The sequence below is a fragment of the Epinephelus moara genome, chromosome 11 (genome assembly GCF_006386435.1).
Source record: "Epinephelus moara isolate mb chromosome 11, YSFRI_EMoa_1.0, whole genome shotgun sequence".
NCBI lineage: Eukaryota > Metazoa > Chordata > Actinopteri > Perciformes > Serranidae > Epinephelus > Epinephelus moara.
In genome coordinates this window covers 30,777,021-30,794,251 of record NC_065516.1, presented here as the reverse complement: position 1 = coordinate 30,794,251, position 17,231 = coordinate 30,777,021, and the positions used below count along the sequence as shown (strand labels likewise).

Below are 17,231 nucleotides of genomic sequence, written 5' to 3'. Positions count from 1 at the left end.
ATTGAAATAAAAGGCACTTTGAAAAAATACTGTAAAGGCTTGTGTGTGGTGCTTCGGAGGCGTTTGGGCGTGTAAGCATTTCAGAGCTGAGTCATGTCATGTCTGAACAAATACTCTTATTTCTAAATCTAAAAAAAAAAACTTACAGAATCCACTCACATGAATGAGTTTCACAGAACAAGCTGACATAAAACATATTTTTGGCGTGCTTGACAAGAACACAGGAGAGGACCTGAGAATGAGTAATAAAGTTACTGCAGTTAGCAAATACAACAATATTTCATTAGTTCATTGTATCATATACAAATCCTTTGATTGTTCAACATCGCCACATATCATGATTTCAACAAGTGGTATACAGTCCCTTTGTGATCACGTATCAACAGTTCAAATAATGCGTGTTGATATTTTCCTTCATCTTGTGTATTAACTCCTTCAGAATAGACAGTACTCAATACGAGTGCAATAAAGTGTGTTTTTAAGCTGCAGTTCAAACCTACATTTACAACCACTGCATAATCTACTGTGATTCAACACAACTGTCCAACCTAATGCAAAATATCAGTCAATACTCCCTATTGCAGTTGTTTTCTATATATACACACACACACTGACAAGATGTGCTGCCATGGCTGACGATTTACATATTAAACTCAGGTCCTGTCTGGAACACACGGAGACACACAGGAAGTCAGTGCACAGAAAGAGACGAGAGGACAGCGCAGTGAAAGAGACAGAAGCTGAGGTGTACATATGCTGTGTATCCATAGTTTGCACATTGTGTTGTTAAAAAAGAAAAGAAGCTAAAACCTCTGCCCTTACCAGTCCTGTGGCAGGAAAAATACCTTCATGTCATCACTTTTGCAAATATTCAACTTAAAAGTATATACACATACTGTATACTGTACATCTAAAATACAACCAATTCATATAAATCATAAGTGTTAGTAAAAATACAGATGCAGTGGCCATATGGTACATTATTATTATTATGGTAAAGCAACAAGAAGAAGTGACACCACAGGTTCCCCTCAGACCCCAGACCTGCGGTAAATACTGCAGCTGTCAGATACTTGATAGCAGAGTCCATTGAAAAGTATGACGTCATCATTTTCCTTCATATTTGGGGTTGACCACAGTCGTGACAGCACTTTTGTAGATTGGATTTTCACCCTGGAAAGCAAACATTTAAGTTACAATCACAACTCAGATCCATTCACCAAATCACACAGAAAAAAACACAATGGATCATTCACTGTACGTGTCATTTATTTAGATCACACTCAGCACTCAGTCATGCTGTTGCAACATCACACCTGAAATCAGGAGGTACACATTAGGCATCATGTCTGAACACATTTCAATAGACAAGGCTTTGGTATTTGTGCCCTGCAGACACTTCATATCCTCAAACACTGACCAGGTCTTGGGACTTTTCACGGCACACTCATGCACTCATTTTTTTTAGAAACTATGAAGGCAATGTTGCTCTGCTTGATGCTCTACTCTCTACTTAAAGGGTATCGTCAGTATTTTTCAACCTGGACTTTATTTTCCCATGTTTTTGTGTCTAAGGGTGCTTTCACACCCGCCCTGTTTGGTTCGGTTCAATTGAACTCAAGTTCATTTGCCCCCTAAGTGCGGTTCATTTGGGCAGGTGTGAACACAGCAATTGCACCCGGACTAAGACCACCTCTTCATGAAGGTCTCAGTCCGGTTACAAACGAACTCTGGTGCGGTTCATTTGTGGTGAGAACGCGTTCGACCTGGATGTGAAGCAACTGCAGTCACATGACACATTGTTTGGGTTAAACATGAGCATGTTACAGTCCTGGAGGATTATTAATGTGCACCTCCTCCTGTACTGCCTTAATATGCACATTCAGCACATCCAATGCATCAAAACATTGTTTTCTAGTTGGAGCCGCGCCTCGTTTTCAAACTGTATGGTTTGACTAAAATGAACAATGACAGCAATATAGTCCACGATGAGCAGCGCTAAAATCAACCTGCGTAGTTGTCCCTCCATTGTGACATTAGTTTTTATTGTCTCTCTTGGATGAAACCAAGAGAGACAATAAAACCAAATAAACTAAACCCCTGCACTTGCCTGAGAACTAAATGCACAAACATCACCTATTCAATTTAGTTCTGAAAATGTCGGTGTGCAGCCTCGTTCTGTGGACGGTAAACCAGGTGTAGACTGATAAAGGATAAAGGATACAGTGAGTGCTGGACGGAGCAGTGAGTGACAACAACCCCACCCACATTTAAGAGGACTGTTTGCAGAGGAAACACTAAGCGGACCAAGGGTCTAGGTACCATGTCTGAAGGGTTACTTTGGTTCCAAAGGTACCATATTGAAAGTGTTTAGGTGGAAATGGGGCTTTAGACACAATGATCAACATTTAAGTCTGAAACATCCCGTCTACAACAGACATGAGACACATCTTCGAATTTGCTCAGATTCCAGAGTTACTCTGTTATCCTTAAGGAATCTGACCCCATTTGATTCGGCGGTAGGACCCTCTTGCAACCGCATGTCTTTGCTGATGTCGATCCCAGCAGGATTCAAACCCTGGACCATCCGCATGGAAGACGAGTACTCTAACGACTACACTAGGGGCTTTAGACCAACATGGGAAAATAGAGTCCAGAATGAAAAATACTGACGTTTCCCTTTAAGTTTACCTGATACTTTTAAAAGACAGGTGAAATAAAGAAAAAGTAGATACAGAGTGAAATCAAGACACACATAAACAGACCGTGCAGGAAAATTAAGTGGAAAGGAAAAGAAATACAAACTTAAAGGACAGCAGCTCTACGTCCATAGTTTGGATTCTGGAACTGATTGACAGGACTCTTGTATATGGGGTTGTCTTGCTACAGGTGGAGAACGAGGACAGAGTAGAGTTCAGCAGGAAAAATAACAGAACAACACAGAAACAGAATAAAAAAGGCGGCAGGAAAATATGAATAAAGTCCAGTGAGAGGGATGAAACGAGGACAATGAGAGAAATGGAAGGTAAGAGATAAGGATAAGCTCTGGATTAAAACTAAGCAGTGTTTAGCCTGGTGCACAAGAAGCTTTATTGTTGATCAAGTGATCAGAATGTGGATTTGTGCACTTTATAATTGAATATCTTTTAAAAAAAACCTTCGCTGGCTCAACAGTTCTGCTGTTGATTGAAAAAAGATTCTCAACTTCAGTAGTCTGTTGATGCTGGAGATGACGACAGGCTGTATAAATCTTTCCAAAGATTCCTGCCACAACAGATCCACCGTTATACACCTCCCTCTTAGATATAGGCGTATACTTAATCATTAAAAACATATTTAAAAAAAACATGAAAGAAAGCCGTGAGACTGGTTATATTTTCTTAAAGGTTCAGTTTGTAAGATTTGGGGGATTTAGTGACATCTTGTGGTGAGGATCGCACATTGCAACCAGTTGAAACTTCTCTCGGTTAGAGTAAAGGATTCCTTCAGGGTTCATTCTTCAGGAGGCTTTTACAGGGCGCTGAATTATCCACAGAGGTCTCCTCCTCTCCAAAACAAACAGACCAGGTAATGAAAGCTTGTCAAAACACTCAATAAAGCAGATTCACATAACAAATCAGTGTTTCTCCTACGCTGTTTGACATGTTGGAGATAGATGGCACGCCTACAACATGCTATTGTGTGCTCACTTTTTGCCTCTAATAAGTTAAGATCCAGACAGTCTGGAGGTTCTCACCAGGAGCCAAATAACCCGCAGAGGTCTCCTCCTCTCCAAAAGAAATACATTATAAAACAATGCGTAGGATCCATATTAAAAATGTACATACTGGCAAATGCCAAAAATGGCGTGGACCAAAAAATATTCGACAATTTCTACAATCAGGCTTCCACCTCACCGTCTGTGTCACCAATTTCCTGTCTCCAAAATGTTTGTAAGCATGGTCCAAAGCTTCTCCCATCACTTCTCACATCACTGTTTTTATAAATCACTACTTTTGCGTGGAGAGTGACGTACGCTTCTTTCAGTACTCGTTTTGTGCGTACACAATGTTTATAAATGAGACCCCAGGTGATTAAAGCCAGTCAAAACACTGAATAAAACAGTTTCACATAACGAATCTGTGTTTCTCCTACGCTGGCATGTCCAAGATCGATGGCTCGCCTACAACATGCTATTGTGTGCTCGCTTTTTTCCTCTGATAACTTAAGATCCAGACGTTCAGGAAGTTTTCACAAGGAGCCAAATAACCCGCCGAGGTCTCCTCCTCTCCAAAAGAAACAGACTCTGTGATTTAAACCAGCAAGAACACCGAGCAAAGCAGCTTCACATTACAAGTCAGTTTTTGCTCGTCGCAGATGGTCTTCAAACGATGATGTAGAAACATGGCAGTGAACATGGCAATCTCCATAAATGAGGAACTGCTCCCTATGTAGATATAAATGTCTCATTCTAAGGTAACGAAAAACACAAGTTCTTATTTTCAGGTGATTATACACTGACGAAAACATACTGACTATATTATATTCCATTTCTGCCAATATATCCCCCTAAATCCTTCACACTGAACCTTTAAGTAGCTACATTCAATTTAACGTAGGTTTGCTGTAACCTTCGCAGGCACTCTGCAGCTGCATTATGGTGAAAAAAATGTAATAAATATTAATATAGATCAGACAAATAAAGGATCACAAGCAAAGAAATGTGATCCAGACACACCTTCATTTGACTGAGTAAGAAATGCTATTAACAGTCATTTCAAACAGGCGACCACTGAGCTCTTGAAACCTTGATGCCGCTTAGTAATCCATTCACAGAGGCTCTAAACTGTAGCAGACGTTTTAAACTATTTGTTATCATGTATTCTGTGTCCTGACTCTCACGTGTTTATAACAGAGAAGGAAATATTGCTACAACCCTCCCAGACTGTGTGACACTCTGATGAAACTGAGATCTATTTAAACTCACTAAAACCAAGCACTCCACTGAGGCCAAGGATCAGAATGATGTGGCTGCATCTATGAGAGATCACAGGAAGCTCAGGCAGTGTCTTTGAAATTCCTTTTGGTTCCTTGTTATCTTGTCAGAAAACCCAGGTTCATCACAGTTTCACTGACAGTCTCTCATTTGTTAAAATTAAAGGGATGCGGAGGCAAAGGTTGCCCTGCCCATGGTAATAAGTAAGACCCCAACAGACAGAGTGGGCGCAGCAGTGATCAGGAACATCTGCATCAAACCCACATACTCTGTGGGTGTGACACTATTCCACCACTAGGTGGAGGCATTTTACTGCACATGAAGTTGCGCTAAACTCCAGTCCTCTGTCATATTGATGTTGGCTGATGATGCTACAGCAGGGAGGAAGCAGGGAGTGGAGGAGCTGTGGCCACTCCCCGGAAAAAGTCCAGCTATGCTCAGAGTGCATAACATTCCCAAAAAAGTCCACACAGTCCCCGACATTTTTCCTATTTTATTTTGAGCCCCGTTCAAAAGCAACACATTCGATCCGTTTCTGCAGCTGCGAGACGGAGGAGAATGCGAGTGAGACACTTTGTTATGATATCAACAAGTCTGCAAATGTCATCTGCTGCTAGGAACAACACACGTTCTTCACAAGTTAATCCCCTGACAGCGGCCGGCTTTGCAGAGCAGCCGAACAACACCTGTTTTCCACATTTAAGCTGCTCGACCAAACTGAGAACTTCAAAAATATTTATCCTGCTCAGCTTTCACTGACTTCAAAAACTCACCGTGTCCCATTTGGCGTTCATCTTCTCCTTCTCAAACTTGGCGAACTCTCTCCTGTCGTGGATGATCATCAGCAGCTTCCAGATGAGCAGCAGGGCTAAGCCAATCAGGACAATGCCGGCGACCACGCCCGCGACAATGGGGATGATGTCAGGACCGGCGGGGCAGTCTGAAACACAGCAGGGTATGGCAGTGTTTATGCAGCTTGGAATAACACAGCAAAAATAACAAGAGCATGGGAATAACATACGATCACACGGCTGTACGTGAATAAACAAATGCCCTATTTTTGCAGCCCTAACCACTGCAGCCCCTGTAATTAGCTCTCTGTGTAACAGAAACCTTCCACACCCTGGCTCATGTTCACCCAGCTCTCTGCTTACCCAGCGTGTCGACCACATGGACCTCCTTCTCCGTGTTGTTGTTGACGGCGTAGGTGTAGTAGAACCAGCAGTCGTTGGCGTCCCTCTCCTTGCAGTGCATCACGGGGTAAACGGCGTCGTTGGGCTGGGGCAGCTTCTCCCTGTCCTTCACTTTGATCAGGTTGAAGTACATGCAGTCTTTCTCACACGTGTCCTTCTTCTCACCGGTGCCAAACGCCCGGCACTGGACGCACTCTCTGGAGGGAACGGGGCGTTGATGTTAGTAATGAGCAACGGGATTTAATCTGCTACCAAAGGGTCACACAGAGTTCCATTATATTGGAGAGAAGGCAGACACCTCTATGTCCAAAATCCCCAACACTCTGCAACTCACACCAAAACAATGTAGACTGATAAACAGCACTACAGGCGACAGGAAAAATACTACTTTAGCTTTAGTTTTTTCTTAACCTTTATCTGTTTAAATTTTGGTAAATTAGCAACATTAACAGTACGCTGAATTAGCTATTAGCATTCCCTGTTTGCAATGTATCCATGGATGTACAATCAACTATCACTAAATCTAAAGATCTAAAAGTAGGGCTGCCCACTGACAGCCGACCAAAGTTAGTCAACCGGAAAGGTCATTAGTCAGCAAGATTTCATTGGTCGCTCAGTCGCAGAAAAACACAAACAAAAAACAAACAAACAAACGTGGAACTCTATTAGGAGCTGCACCTTGTCAAAATAAATCAAAACCTATATGACTGGACCATGTGAGGATTTAATTTGAAAGGACAGACACAGGAAGTGTCCACGCTCAGCAGTCAGACAGGAGTCAGGTTAATTTCCAGGGCTGGTACCTGCGGTTATTCCACAGGCTAGTTAATAACATGTCGGGCAGGAAATCCAAAGTGTGGGATCATTTTGAGAAGGTGAAGGACGAACCCAAGGTGATATGTAAACTCATCTTCATTGGTCGACTACAAACATGATGCATCATGTGAAACATGGAAGTAGCTACATGCCCATTAGCCCACAGCGTCATTAACAGGCGGCTCGCTCAGTGTGTGACGTGCACTTGTAGATAAAATATAGGCCTATATTAATGAAGGTTCATTAGTACGGTTTTGTATTTCTCTGTAATGTAGCACAGTGTTAACAATGTTACTGATACTATTCTTTCTCACACCTTCACCTCAAACCACCAAAATATATCATTTAATCATTAAATTAATATCGTAAATATGCGTGTGACTAGTCGACTAATGGCCCTAAATGATGACTGTTGGTCGACTAGGAAAATTCTTAGTTGGGGGCAGCCTTAAAACATTCTTAAATGAATATTAGGCTAATGAGGCTTTAGCAGTCTTGATTTATCCCAACTGAATCTTTGACCTGGTGTATTATTGGTATTGTGTCCCAGCAATACCCTACATGCCACTTCCCAAGAAATGTCTTTGTTCTGCGGCTCATGAAGGAAACACCATCCAGGGAAACACAATAAGACATTCATATACCAAAACATGCAAAACAGAATATATTGAAAGTATTTGAACATTGAAACGTCCTCATTTCAGACTTACTTGTGTTCAGTACAGACTCCTGGACAGGTAGGACAAGTCTCACAGGTGGGACCCTGGAATTTGGCGTCGGTGCACTTGCAAATGCCACATTCACACATTCCCCTGCCGTTACAGACCTGCTTGTTGCTGGCCATACACGTGCTGTTGTCCAGAGAACAGTCACAAGCACTTCCGGTCCACATTGGGTCACAGACACACACTCGGCACTCACAGCGTCCATGCCCTAAGGAAACGGGGGAAACGTCATCCCAAGGTGTATGAAACAGTCTCTACCACACCGTGTAAAGCCTTTGTACAGATGCTCCTCTGTGGAGCTGTCGTACTCACCGCCACACAGTTTGTTTCCAGAGCGGTCACAGTTGAAGTTGTCACACTCGCAGTACTGGCCGCTGTACCTCTCCTCAGGGTTGTCTCTCTTCTTGCACTCACATGTGCCGCACACGCAGTCTCCGTTGTTGCTGCAGATGTCGGTCCCGTTGTCTTTACGGCAGGTCCGGTCCATGTCCTCTGTGGCCACGTCGTTGCTGCTGCACTCACACTGTCTGCCCACACGGCCTTCATTACACCTGAGACGAAAGAGAGGTCGTGATTCTAAAGCATTTCTTAAAAAACAGAAATCTGAATATAAGCCTTAAAGGTTTTGTATATTTTCCTGTGTAAGATAAGATGTACAGTACATTAAAGGTTGCGGAAATGTTCACAGACTTACTTGCAGGCTCCGCACTCGTAGGTCCCGTTACCAAAGTGGCAGAGCGGACTGTTCTTGACACCGTCCTTGTTGCATTCACACTCACAGATGAAGTTGAGCGTGATCTCCACCTCCTCTGTGAATCCCAGGGGCTTTATCTTGATGGTCTCGGGCTTGCCTTGTTTGGGACAGCCCTTAGATGTCACGCTGATGGTGAACATGACCTAGGAATGAGGGAGAGAGTCTGACTCAGAGAGCGAAATATGGAATTTGTTGCATGTCTGTGAAAATCTCAAACCAAAATTCAACCACTAAATGAGTTTCCATGTGACATCATTGTAAGATGTGTGCAGATAAACCACAGTTACCAAGAGTAGATTTTGTGCTATCAGTGTGCGAATTACAAAAGTGATGGTTTTTGGATGGAAATGCATCAAACTGAGAGAGAAAATAATCACATAGAGATGCGCAGGGATTCTTTTCTATCCCCTTCGTACGATAAATAATGCTTGTTAAATACTATATTGACCTACAGCAGGGGTTGGCAACCTACAAGCTGCTAGTTATAGGCTATGTTAAAAAGATATGTTTTAAATCATCATTTAAAACTGTCCACTGAGCCCGCAGGTCTAATATTTAAAGGCAGGGTGTTCTGTATTTTTGGGGCGTAGTAGGTAAAAGAAGCATCCCCAAAGGTTTTTGTAGTGACATTAGGAACATATAAAAGAGCAGCTGCGTAAGATCTCAGGGTTCATGGAGGGACATAAGGTGATAGGGAATCAATCATATAGGAGGGGGTGATGCCATCAAGAGCCTTAAAAACCAACATCTGTCGCTGACAAACGGACTTCTAGAAAGATATTTTATTGATTTACAGCAAGTTGTTTTATTTATAAATGCTGAAAATGTTCCTCTATATAAGCTGTGATGACATTGTGCAATGTGTTTCCAGCCAAGCTACACATACACTAATGTGCATCTATGTGTATATATTATATACATATTGTAATACTGAGAAACCATTCATCGTCACTTATAAATCTTCTTAATGATCTCAATTTAATTTGACATTTTTGGTCTCATAATGACCTGAGTGTTGGTGTGTGTTTTCACAGCTGACAGACTTAATCACCTACTGAGGAAACACAGTAAAAGATAAATCCTCACCTCGTCTCCGATTGAGATGTTGGAGCACTTCCTTCCACTCTCACCCTCACTAACCACTCCGTTCTTACAGTGGGATGTGTAGGCTATGGTCACTCCCTCTGGAAGCTTGCTGTTCTCCAGGATGACCTCCGACGACAGAGACTGCCAAAAACCGAGAGATAACAACACCAGCGTTGGAATGTCATCTGGTAGCTTTGTTTGGACAGGATACGATACACAAGAGGATTAGCTGAGTATTAAATGAGAAAATGTGTTTGGAAAAAGCTTCGACTGTTCCAACTCGGCCACAATGTTAAATGCTTTGATGTGGTTTGTGTAAATAAATGATAATTTAATCAAACTTTTCCACAAGGGCGCTTAAAGGCAACAATCTCGATGGCGTACTTACATTGTAAGCGTCTATAATCAGGTTGATTACATTGCTTGAGTTGGCAGACAGAGTGCCCACTGCAGACTTTGGGATCAGGTTCTTCAGCTCCTGAGGACAGAAGAAAAAAGTTTAGAACAAAGGTTTACCAAAGTTAGCAAGAAAACCTTTCTATCAACTTTTAGGGGTGTTAATCACAAGTTAAATCATGATAGAGCATTATGTAGATTCTTTGGACGATGATACAGTATTTGCTGATATCATGATTCAGTTCAGGGGCCTGCGATCGATATGAGACGACATCAATAAATAGCCTCATTTTCTTTCTTGGCTGCTTGGCCTTATCTGCCTGGCGCTAGGCTGCTAGCACTCTTTGAATGTTTAGGAAGGAGGCGTGGACAGAAACGGTGATACAGACGTGCCATGGGTGTTTCAAAGCAAAGGCATACCTTAAAGTTGTCAATATGTATTGACGTTTTTACTTAGCATCAATAATATTGGATCAGTGCTCATTAAATCATTATATTGATGTATTGTTCCACCCCTATTCATCCATCCATTTTCATCCGCTTATCCGGGGACGGGTCACAGCAGCAGCAGGCCAAACAAAGCACCCAAGACGTCCCTCCCCCCAGAAATGCTTTACAGCTCCTCCTGGGGGACCCCAAGGTGTTCCCAGGCCAGATGAGATGTGTAATCCCTCCAGTGTGTTCTGGGTTTGTCCCGGGGCCTCCTACCAGTGGGACGTGCCTGGAACACCTTCAGCGGGAGGAACCCAGGAGGCATCCTTATCAAATGTCCGAACCACCTCAACTGACCCGTTTTGATGCGAAGGAGCAGTGACTCTACACCGAGCTCCCTCTGGATGTCTGAGCTCCTCACCCTATCTCTAAGGCTGAGCCCAGACACCCCACGAAGGAAACTCATTTCAGCTGCTTGTATCCGCAACCTCATTCTTTCGGTCACTACCCAGAGCTCATGACCATAGGTGAGGGTTGGGACGTAGATAGAGGAGCAAATCGAAAGCTTCGCCTTCCAGCTCAGCTCCCACTTGACCACGATGGGCCGGCACACCACCTGTATCACATCCCCTATTTGTCAAGCCCTTAAATATACTGTTTGAGGCCCCAATCAGACAGAGCGCTTTCTGCAGCTTCACTCAACTGCTATTTTGCTGTCAAGTTAAGTCACAGATATGTACCTTAAAATCTACAAAAAAAATGGACAGGCCGAACACTTGGGGACTGGAAACAGGGAAACTGAGATCTGTGTAAGTACATGAGACCTACAGAACGAGGAGAAATCACAGGTAGTACCACCAGCTGGTCCAGGAGCTTCGCCTGGATCTTGGTCTGCTCAAGGCTTATTTTAGGATCAATCAGGAAAAGATTGATGATCTGCTGTCAACTGTCAAGCCTAATCATGGTTGGTAAAAGGTTAGAAAGTAGTCGAGGCTAAAATGTGTTCACAAATGTCTTACAGCTTGCCTCAGGCGACAATGAAAGTGAGCCATGTACGCTATTACTTGTTGTCACTGCCACTACAGAAGGCCCGCCTCTGAATTAATCTAAGTGGACAATCTACAAAGTCTTTCAATGTGAGGTGATCAGGGTGATCCTGAAAACACAAGGCACTAGGCATTCCAAAATCAACAGGCACAAAAAGCTGCCCCAGGCTGCTTCGTCAGATTGAGTCTATGACCATTTAATTCCAGATTTCAATGGATACAACATTGATTTCAACCTTGAGATTATGGACTTGTTATTGCTTTGAAGCATGCTGAAGCTACTGCGAGGCTACCTAATGAAAGAACTTTATCAATCTCAGATGGGTTGAACTGTACTGAAAAGCAGCAGCATGGCACAAGGAAATAATTAAAGCTTTTATGGAGATGCTACCATTACAACTCACAGCAGAGGTTAATGGCCTGGGTGGATATTTTTACACACTGGGCTTCTCCTAATCACACACACGCACACGGAAGGAATGAGGAAGAGTATGCTCGAAAAGAAAGGGATAAAAGTGAAGTAAAAGAGAGACAGATAAAGAAACAAAGAACTCACCTGGTAAACAGGCTGGAACTCTTCTGTGACCGCAAAGATGGTTTGAATGTTGTTGTCGCTCAGCTTCTGAACCAGGTGAGCGATGGAGGGATAGTCCTTTAAAACAAGATGGAGGAGAAAAGTCAACACCAGTCGCAGTGAATGCCCACACGCAGAACAGACCAAACAGTATTACTTACATAGTAGTGGCTCATGGTGTACACGTTGTTCTCCAGGTGACATTTTCCATCATTGGGCAGAACGATGCCGCCCAGTTTGCCATCACCAGCAAAGTGGAAGCCAGCGTCAGTGGAGAACACTAGCAGACGAGTCACATTCCTCCAGCCAATATGATCCTGAGAAATGAGAAAGAAACACTCAAACTAGGAGTAGTAATTGTCTGCCAACAGCGATATATCCTCTCTATAAAAGCAATGAGCAGTTCATAATGTGATGCATGAACTTCTGATTATCACTGCATCCAAAAATCTCCTTGTAAACGCCAAAGACTCATAAAATACAGCTTCACACATCCCCACATAAACGCATTTATTGGTGCTGTATCCCTCCGAGCAAGTGCCGTAATTGTGGGAAAATTACCTTGAATTGAGAACCTGAGAATGATTATTTCCCACAGGATCACTGAGGAGAAACAGCTTTTTCTTTATTCCTTTTTTTCTGCTTACCCCACACACAGCCACTTGCATGATGGCATCAAACCCCCCCTCAGGAGAGTCCAGGTTTCCAGAGATGTGCTGCTGGCCCACCAGGGTGTTGAACTTCTTGCCATCGCTGGTCAGCTTCAGGACGTTCTTGTAGCTGAACGGGCTGGTGCAGTTCTGGTCGCCTGTGCATGGGTTAAGCAGCTTGGCTGGGGTGGTGCTGATGTACGGCATGACTGTCTTTTCCACGAAGGAGCCAAAACCTTTGAAAGATGGTTGGATACAGAATATTACTTTAAACATCTTGGATAAAGGCTTAAGAAGATGCTTGGTTTGAGACTGGCTGGCTACCAAATTAATTCCGTGGAGGTCGTTGAACTCTCAAGGGTTTAATTCCTTGGTTTGTTTGTGCAGGTCACAAAAAGGTCAAACACAAGTGGCACTGAATACCCCCCATCAAGACACCTGAAAATACAAGACAGTCGATCCACTTCAGGGATAGGAGGGTAATCTATTTTATCTAACTCCCTACAAAGTAGATTATTACACATTATTTTTAGTCAGTGTTATACTTCTACTTGGGGGATAATAATTCAAATTTTGGTTGCTTTGAAGGATGAAAAAAGGAAGTTTAATGCTGCCATTGAGTCATTTGTGCTGACTATGGTCTACATTTTGAATCCCATATTATTTAGCCCATATGTGTTTACAATGTGGCACAAATTGGCACCATTAAAGTATGCAAAAGAACCTATTAGCAGTCTCTGTTTGTGATGTGCCTATAAATGTGCAGACAAACTCTATTCGGAGCTGCACCTTGTCAAAATAAATCAAAACCTATATGACTGGATTATGTGGGAATTTAATTTGAAAGGACAGATACAGGAAGTGGCCACGCTCAGCAGTCAGACAGGAGTCACGTTACAAACCAATCACAGCCGACAGATATCTTTCCTTTCTTCCGTAAATATTCAGTCTGATAAATATGGAAAAGTTGGTCACGTTAGTGCAGGGCTACCCAGAGCTTTACATCTGTCCCATGGATGATAGGCCTACACACTTATAAACAGCTCCTGGAAGAAGATGAGCTCTGCTCCGATCTCACGTTTTCCAGGCAGTTAAATACGCAGCACGTGTACGGCCCCTAATTTCCAGGGCTGGTACCTGCGGTTATTCCACAGGCTAGTGAATAACATGTCGGGCAGGAAATCCAAAGTGTGGGATCATTTTGAGAAGGTGAAGAACGAACCCAAGGTGATGTGTAAACTCATCTTCATTGGTCGACTACAAACATGACGTATCATCTGAAACATGGAAGTAGCTACATGCCCATTAGCCCACAGCGTCATTAACAGGCGGCTCGCTCAGTGTGTGACGTACACTTGGAGATAAAATATAGGCCTATATTAATGAAGGTTCATTAGTACGGTTTTGTATTTCTCTGTAATGTAGTAATGCGGGCGATCAGTCGACTAATGGCCCTAAATGAAGACTGTTGGTTGACTAGGAAAATTGTTAGTCAGGGGCAGCCTTAGTTCGGGGTTCACAAGGAGCAAAACAAACTGTCAAATGTGATCAGACTCCAAAATAAAAGTCCTCACCTATCCTGAAGTCAGAGGTGATCTTTGACATCTCCAGCATTAGACTTGTTCCCAGGTTTTTGACATTCTCCAAATCGTCCTTCATGGAGTAGGACAGGTCCATCAAGTAGTACAGGTCGATAGGATAGTCTTCTGCTCGTTTGAACTTCAAGTCAAAAGACTGGGGCTGACCTACAGGAAGTTACCATGATTCAAAAAAATGTGTCACAGTGGTAAGTTAAATACAATCTAATCCAAAACAAGGTAAGAAAAGAAGCTTCAGGAAAATCATAATAGAAATGTATCCTCACCAGATCGGAGGGTGAGGGTGAGTTTCTGAGGCTGGATCTGAGTGATTTCCTCTGGCTTCAGTTTCTCGGCTCCCTTTTTGCGATTTGTCACTGTTTTGTTCCTGAGGACCATCTGTTCCCCAGTTGGGTTCTCGATCATCCCTTCATCACAGCCCCTTTTTATCAGAGACTGCATCTCGTCACAGCGGGTCGACACAGTCTCACCCTGTTTCAAGAAGTCCTAACAACGGCAGCATGGGAAGAATTAAATGGACAATTCATCGATTTTACAAGTGAATTTCTGTTTGTTTATCATAAGAACCACCACTCAGTGTGTGAAAGCTGTTGCATAATGTCTTTTGGGGCTCTGGAGGAGCTTTCTTCGGGGTCACTTTCTCAGACTCGAAGTTAAAAACAGAAAGCTTGCGTTGCCAACTGGGGGAATTGTGGGCAAGATATGGGTCTAAAGCAGAAAGGGACTGACAAAAGACACTACTAAGTGTTTGCCCAGGAGCTTTTGACTATGCAAGGGACAAAAAGTCAGGATGTTTTGGCCTCTGCTGCTGCTCTGACTTTAGCCATTAATTTTGAATATTTCTTGCAACTTTATGAAATCATAATACAAAAAACATGTCTCAGTCAATGACAGTGACTTTAATGGTTCATATTAGTCTAGTTCTGAAATGATTCATCTGAAACTTTTTTGATAATCAATCAGTTTAGTTATCTATTGAACAAAAAGACTTGTCTGGTTTCAGCTTTTCAAATGTGAGGATTAGGACTGCAACTAATAATCACTGTCATTATTAATTTGTGACCAGCAGCTCTATATGTCGCTCTTATCTGTCGGTTGGTCAGTTGATCGATCAATCGGTCGCTCCACAAAAATTTCCCACCCTCTGGCAGCCACAGTTTTAGCCCAAGGAGGCTGAAATGTGGCATGGAGGTCAAGTGTTTGTGTTCATGCAAAGGAGCAGCAGGAGTGGTCTTGAACAGAAAGGTGCATAACTTCTAAACCAGTAGTTCCCAACTGGTCCAGCCAAGGGGCCCAGGTTTCCCCTTAGTCATTAGTTCAAGGTCCACACAGTTTAACTTGTCAAGCTAGTTTACTGTCTCTGTCAAGTAGCTATCGGTTAGTAACTCACTCTACAGCAGGAAATGACACTTCAAAATAAAAGCTCCATGCTGGAAATTCACTGTACTTCAAAATAAAGTGTGTCTTTTTACAAACTTCACACATTCGCGAGTCTCTTGCAGTCTATTCAGAATGGACCTATGACCCACTTTCGCAACGCGACCCACCAATTGGGAACCACTGGTCACTGGATTCACCTAATATGACCAAACGTTAGAGAAAGACAAACAAACGCACTGTGATGCCATGTCCCCCTTTCATAACTCATTGACCTGTTGTCATAGGGAGGCAGCACTGGACTAGTGATGAGTGTACGTCGTGTACACCGATCAGGCAAAACATTAAAACCACTGTCAGATGTAGTGAAGTATACTGACCATGTCATTACAGTGCAATGTTCTGCTGGGAAACCTTTGGTCCTGGCATTCATGTGGATGCCACTTGAAGCACTTCAGTCATCCAAACACCGTTGCAGACCGAGTCTCTCCCTCATGGCATTTACGTTCCTTGATGGCAGTGCCCCCCCGAGCAGAACATGAACCATAGCTCACCACAAAAAATGGCACGAGAAATGAGACAATGAGTGCAAGGCATCAATCTGGCCTCCAAAGTCCCCAGATCCTGGTCTGATCGAGTATCCGTGGGACATGCCAGCACCCCACCTCACAACCGACGGGTCTCAAAGGATTCACTGCTAGTGCCCTGATACCAGACACCACAGGACATCCCCTGAGGTCCTGTGTCCATGCCTCATTCTCGGAACCCATTGGCTGTATTTGGCGTCTGGGGGGCACTGTCATCAAAAAGCGCTGTGGCCATGAGAGAGGTGTACTTGGTCCACAACAGTGTTTGGGTGGGTGCTATGCGTCAAGTGGTATCCACATGAATGCCAGGACCCAAGAACATTGTGTGTAACAAGATGAATGAACAAAAATAGGACTTTGAAGACATCACCTTGGGCTCTGGGACATTACGGTGTTTTGTGTCATTATTTTCTGACATTTCATGGACTAAACAAGTAATTGATTACTTTAAAAATTGATCAAAAACAATCAATAGCAGCAGCACTACATCAGGCACAGTCAAAGACCACATGCTCGCTATCGCTATATGCCTAATGGCATCAAACTGCACTTCTCAGCAGCGATTATAGCTGACGGCTTCGATTCACTTACTGGGTCTTTACACCAGCCACATTTGGCTCCAGCCTGGATGCACTCCCCGCAGTATTTGGCGTTGGCATTGATGCACTCGTTCCCCTCTGGATGGAAAACAAAGAGAAAAGAGAGGAGGAGGCAGAGTCAGAGGGAGCTGGGGCACAGCACAGGCCCTGCAAAGTAAGCAGCCCGTTAAGCCCCCCGTATTTACACATCAGTTCATCTGGAACACTGTGCGGCTCGACGGTAATTGGAGACAGAGAGGAATATTCCCTCTTTTCCATTATCCTCCGCACTCCGAGGTGGATCTCTGGTCAGTGACATCATTAAGATAAAGTAGCTGGCCTCTCTCTGAGGAGGTAGTCATCATTATAAACTTTTAATATGTGTGCTGACATCAACGAAATGACATCATGTGACAGAATAATGATGTCACAGCGATACAGTGT

The 17,231-nt window shown here is 43.3% G+C and overlaps 1 protein-coding gene across 2 annotated transcripts in view; it reads right to left on the bottom strand.

The window, feature by feature from the left end:
• Positions 1 to 1,038: 1,038 nt before the first annotated feature.
• itgb1a (integrin, beta 1a) overlaps positions 1,039 to 17,231 on the bottom strand; it is a 36,806-nt gene continuing 20,613 nt past the window's right edge. Inside the window, exons 3-17 of one of the 2 annotated variants that reach the window (XM_050057010.1) lie at positions 16,801 to 16,886; positions 14,512 to 14,731; positions 14,222 to 14,392; positions 12,645 to 12,883; positions 12,159 to 12,314; positions 11,980 to 12,075; positions 9,938 to 10,027; positions 9,550 to 9,690; positions 8,404 to 8,606; positions 8,022 to 8,260; positions 7,695 to 7,917; positions 6,130 to 6,365; positions 5,749 to 5,915; positions 2,806 to 2,883; positions 1,039 to 1,173 (exon numbers count right to left, since the gene is read on the bottom strand). In XM_050057010.1, coding sequence (XP_049912967.1) covers positions 2,806 to 2,883; positions 5,749 to 5,915; positions 6,130 to 6,365; positions 7,695 to 7,917; positions 8,022 to 8,260; positions 8,404 to 8,606; positions 9,550 to 9,690; positions 9,938 to 10,027; positions 11,980 to 12,075; positions 12,159 to 12,314; positions 12,645 to 12,883; positions 14,222 to 14,392; positions 14,512 to 14,731; positions 16,801 to 16,886 — 2,345 coding nt within the window. In that variant the 3' untranslated portion in view covers positions 1,039 to 1,173. The remainder of the gene's footprint in view (positions 1,174 to 2,805; positions 2,884 to 5,748; positions 5,916 to 6,129; positions 6,366 to 7,694; positions 7,918 to 8,021; positions 8,261 to 8,403; positions 8,607 to 9,549; positions 9,691 to 9,937; positions 10,028 to 11,979; positions 12,076 to 12,158; positions 12,315 to 12,644; positions 12,884 to 14,221; positions 14,393 to 14,511; positions 14,732 to 16,800; positions 16,887 to 17,231) is intronic. The other variant, XM_050057011.1, reaches the window with a different exon arrangement.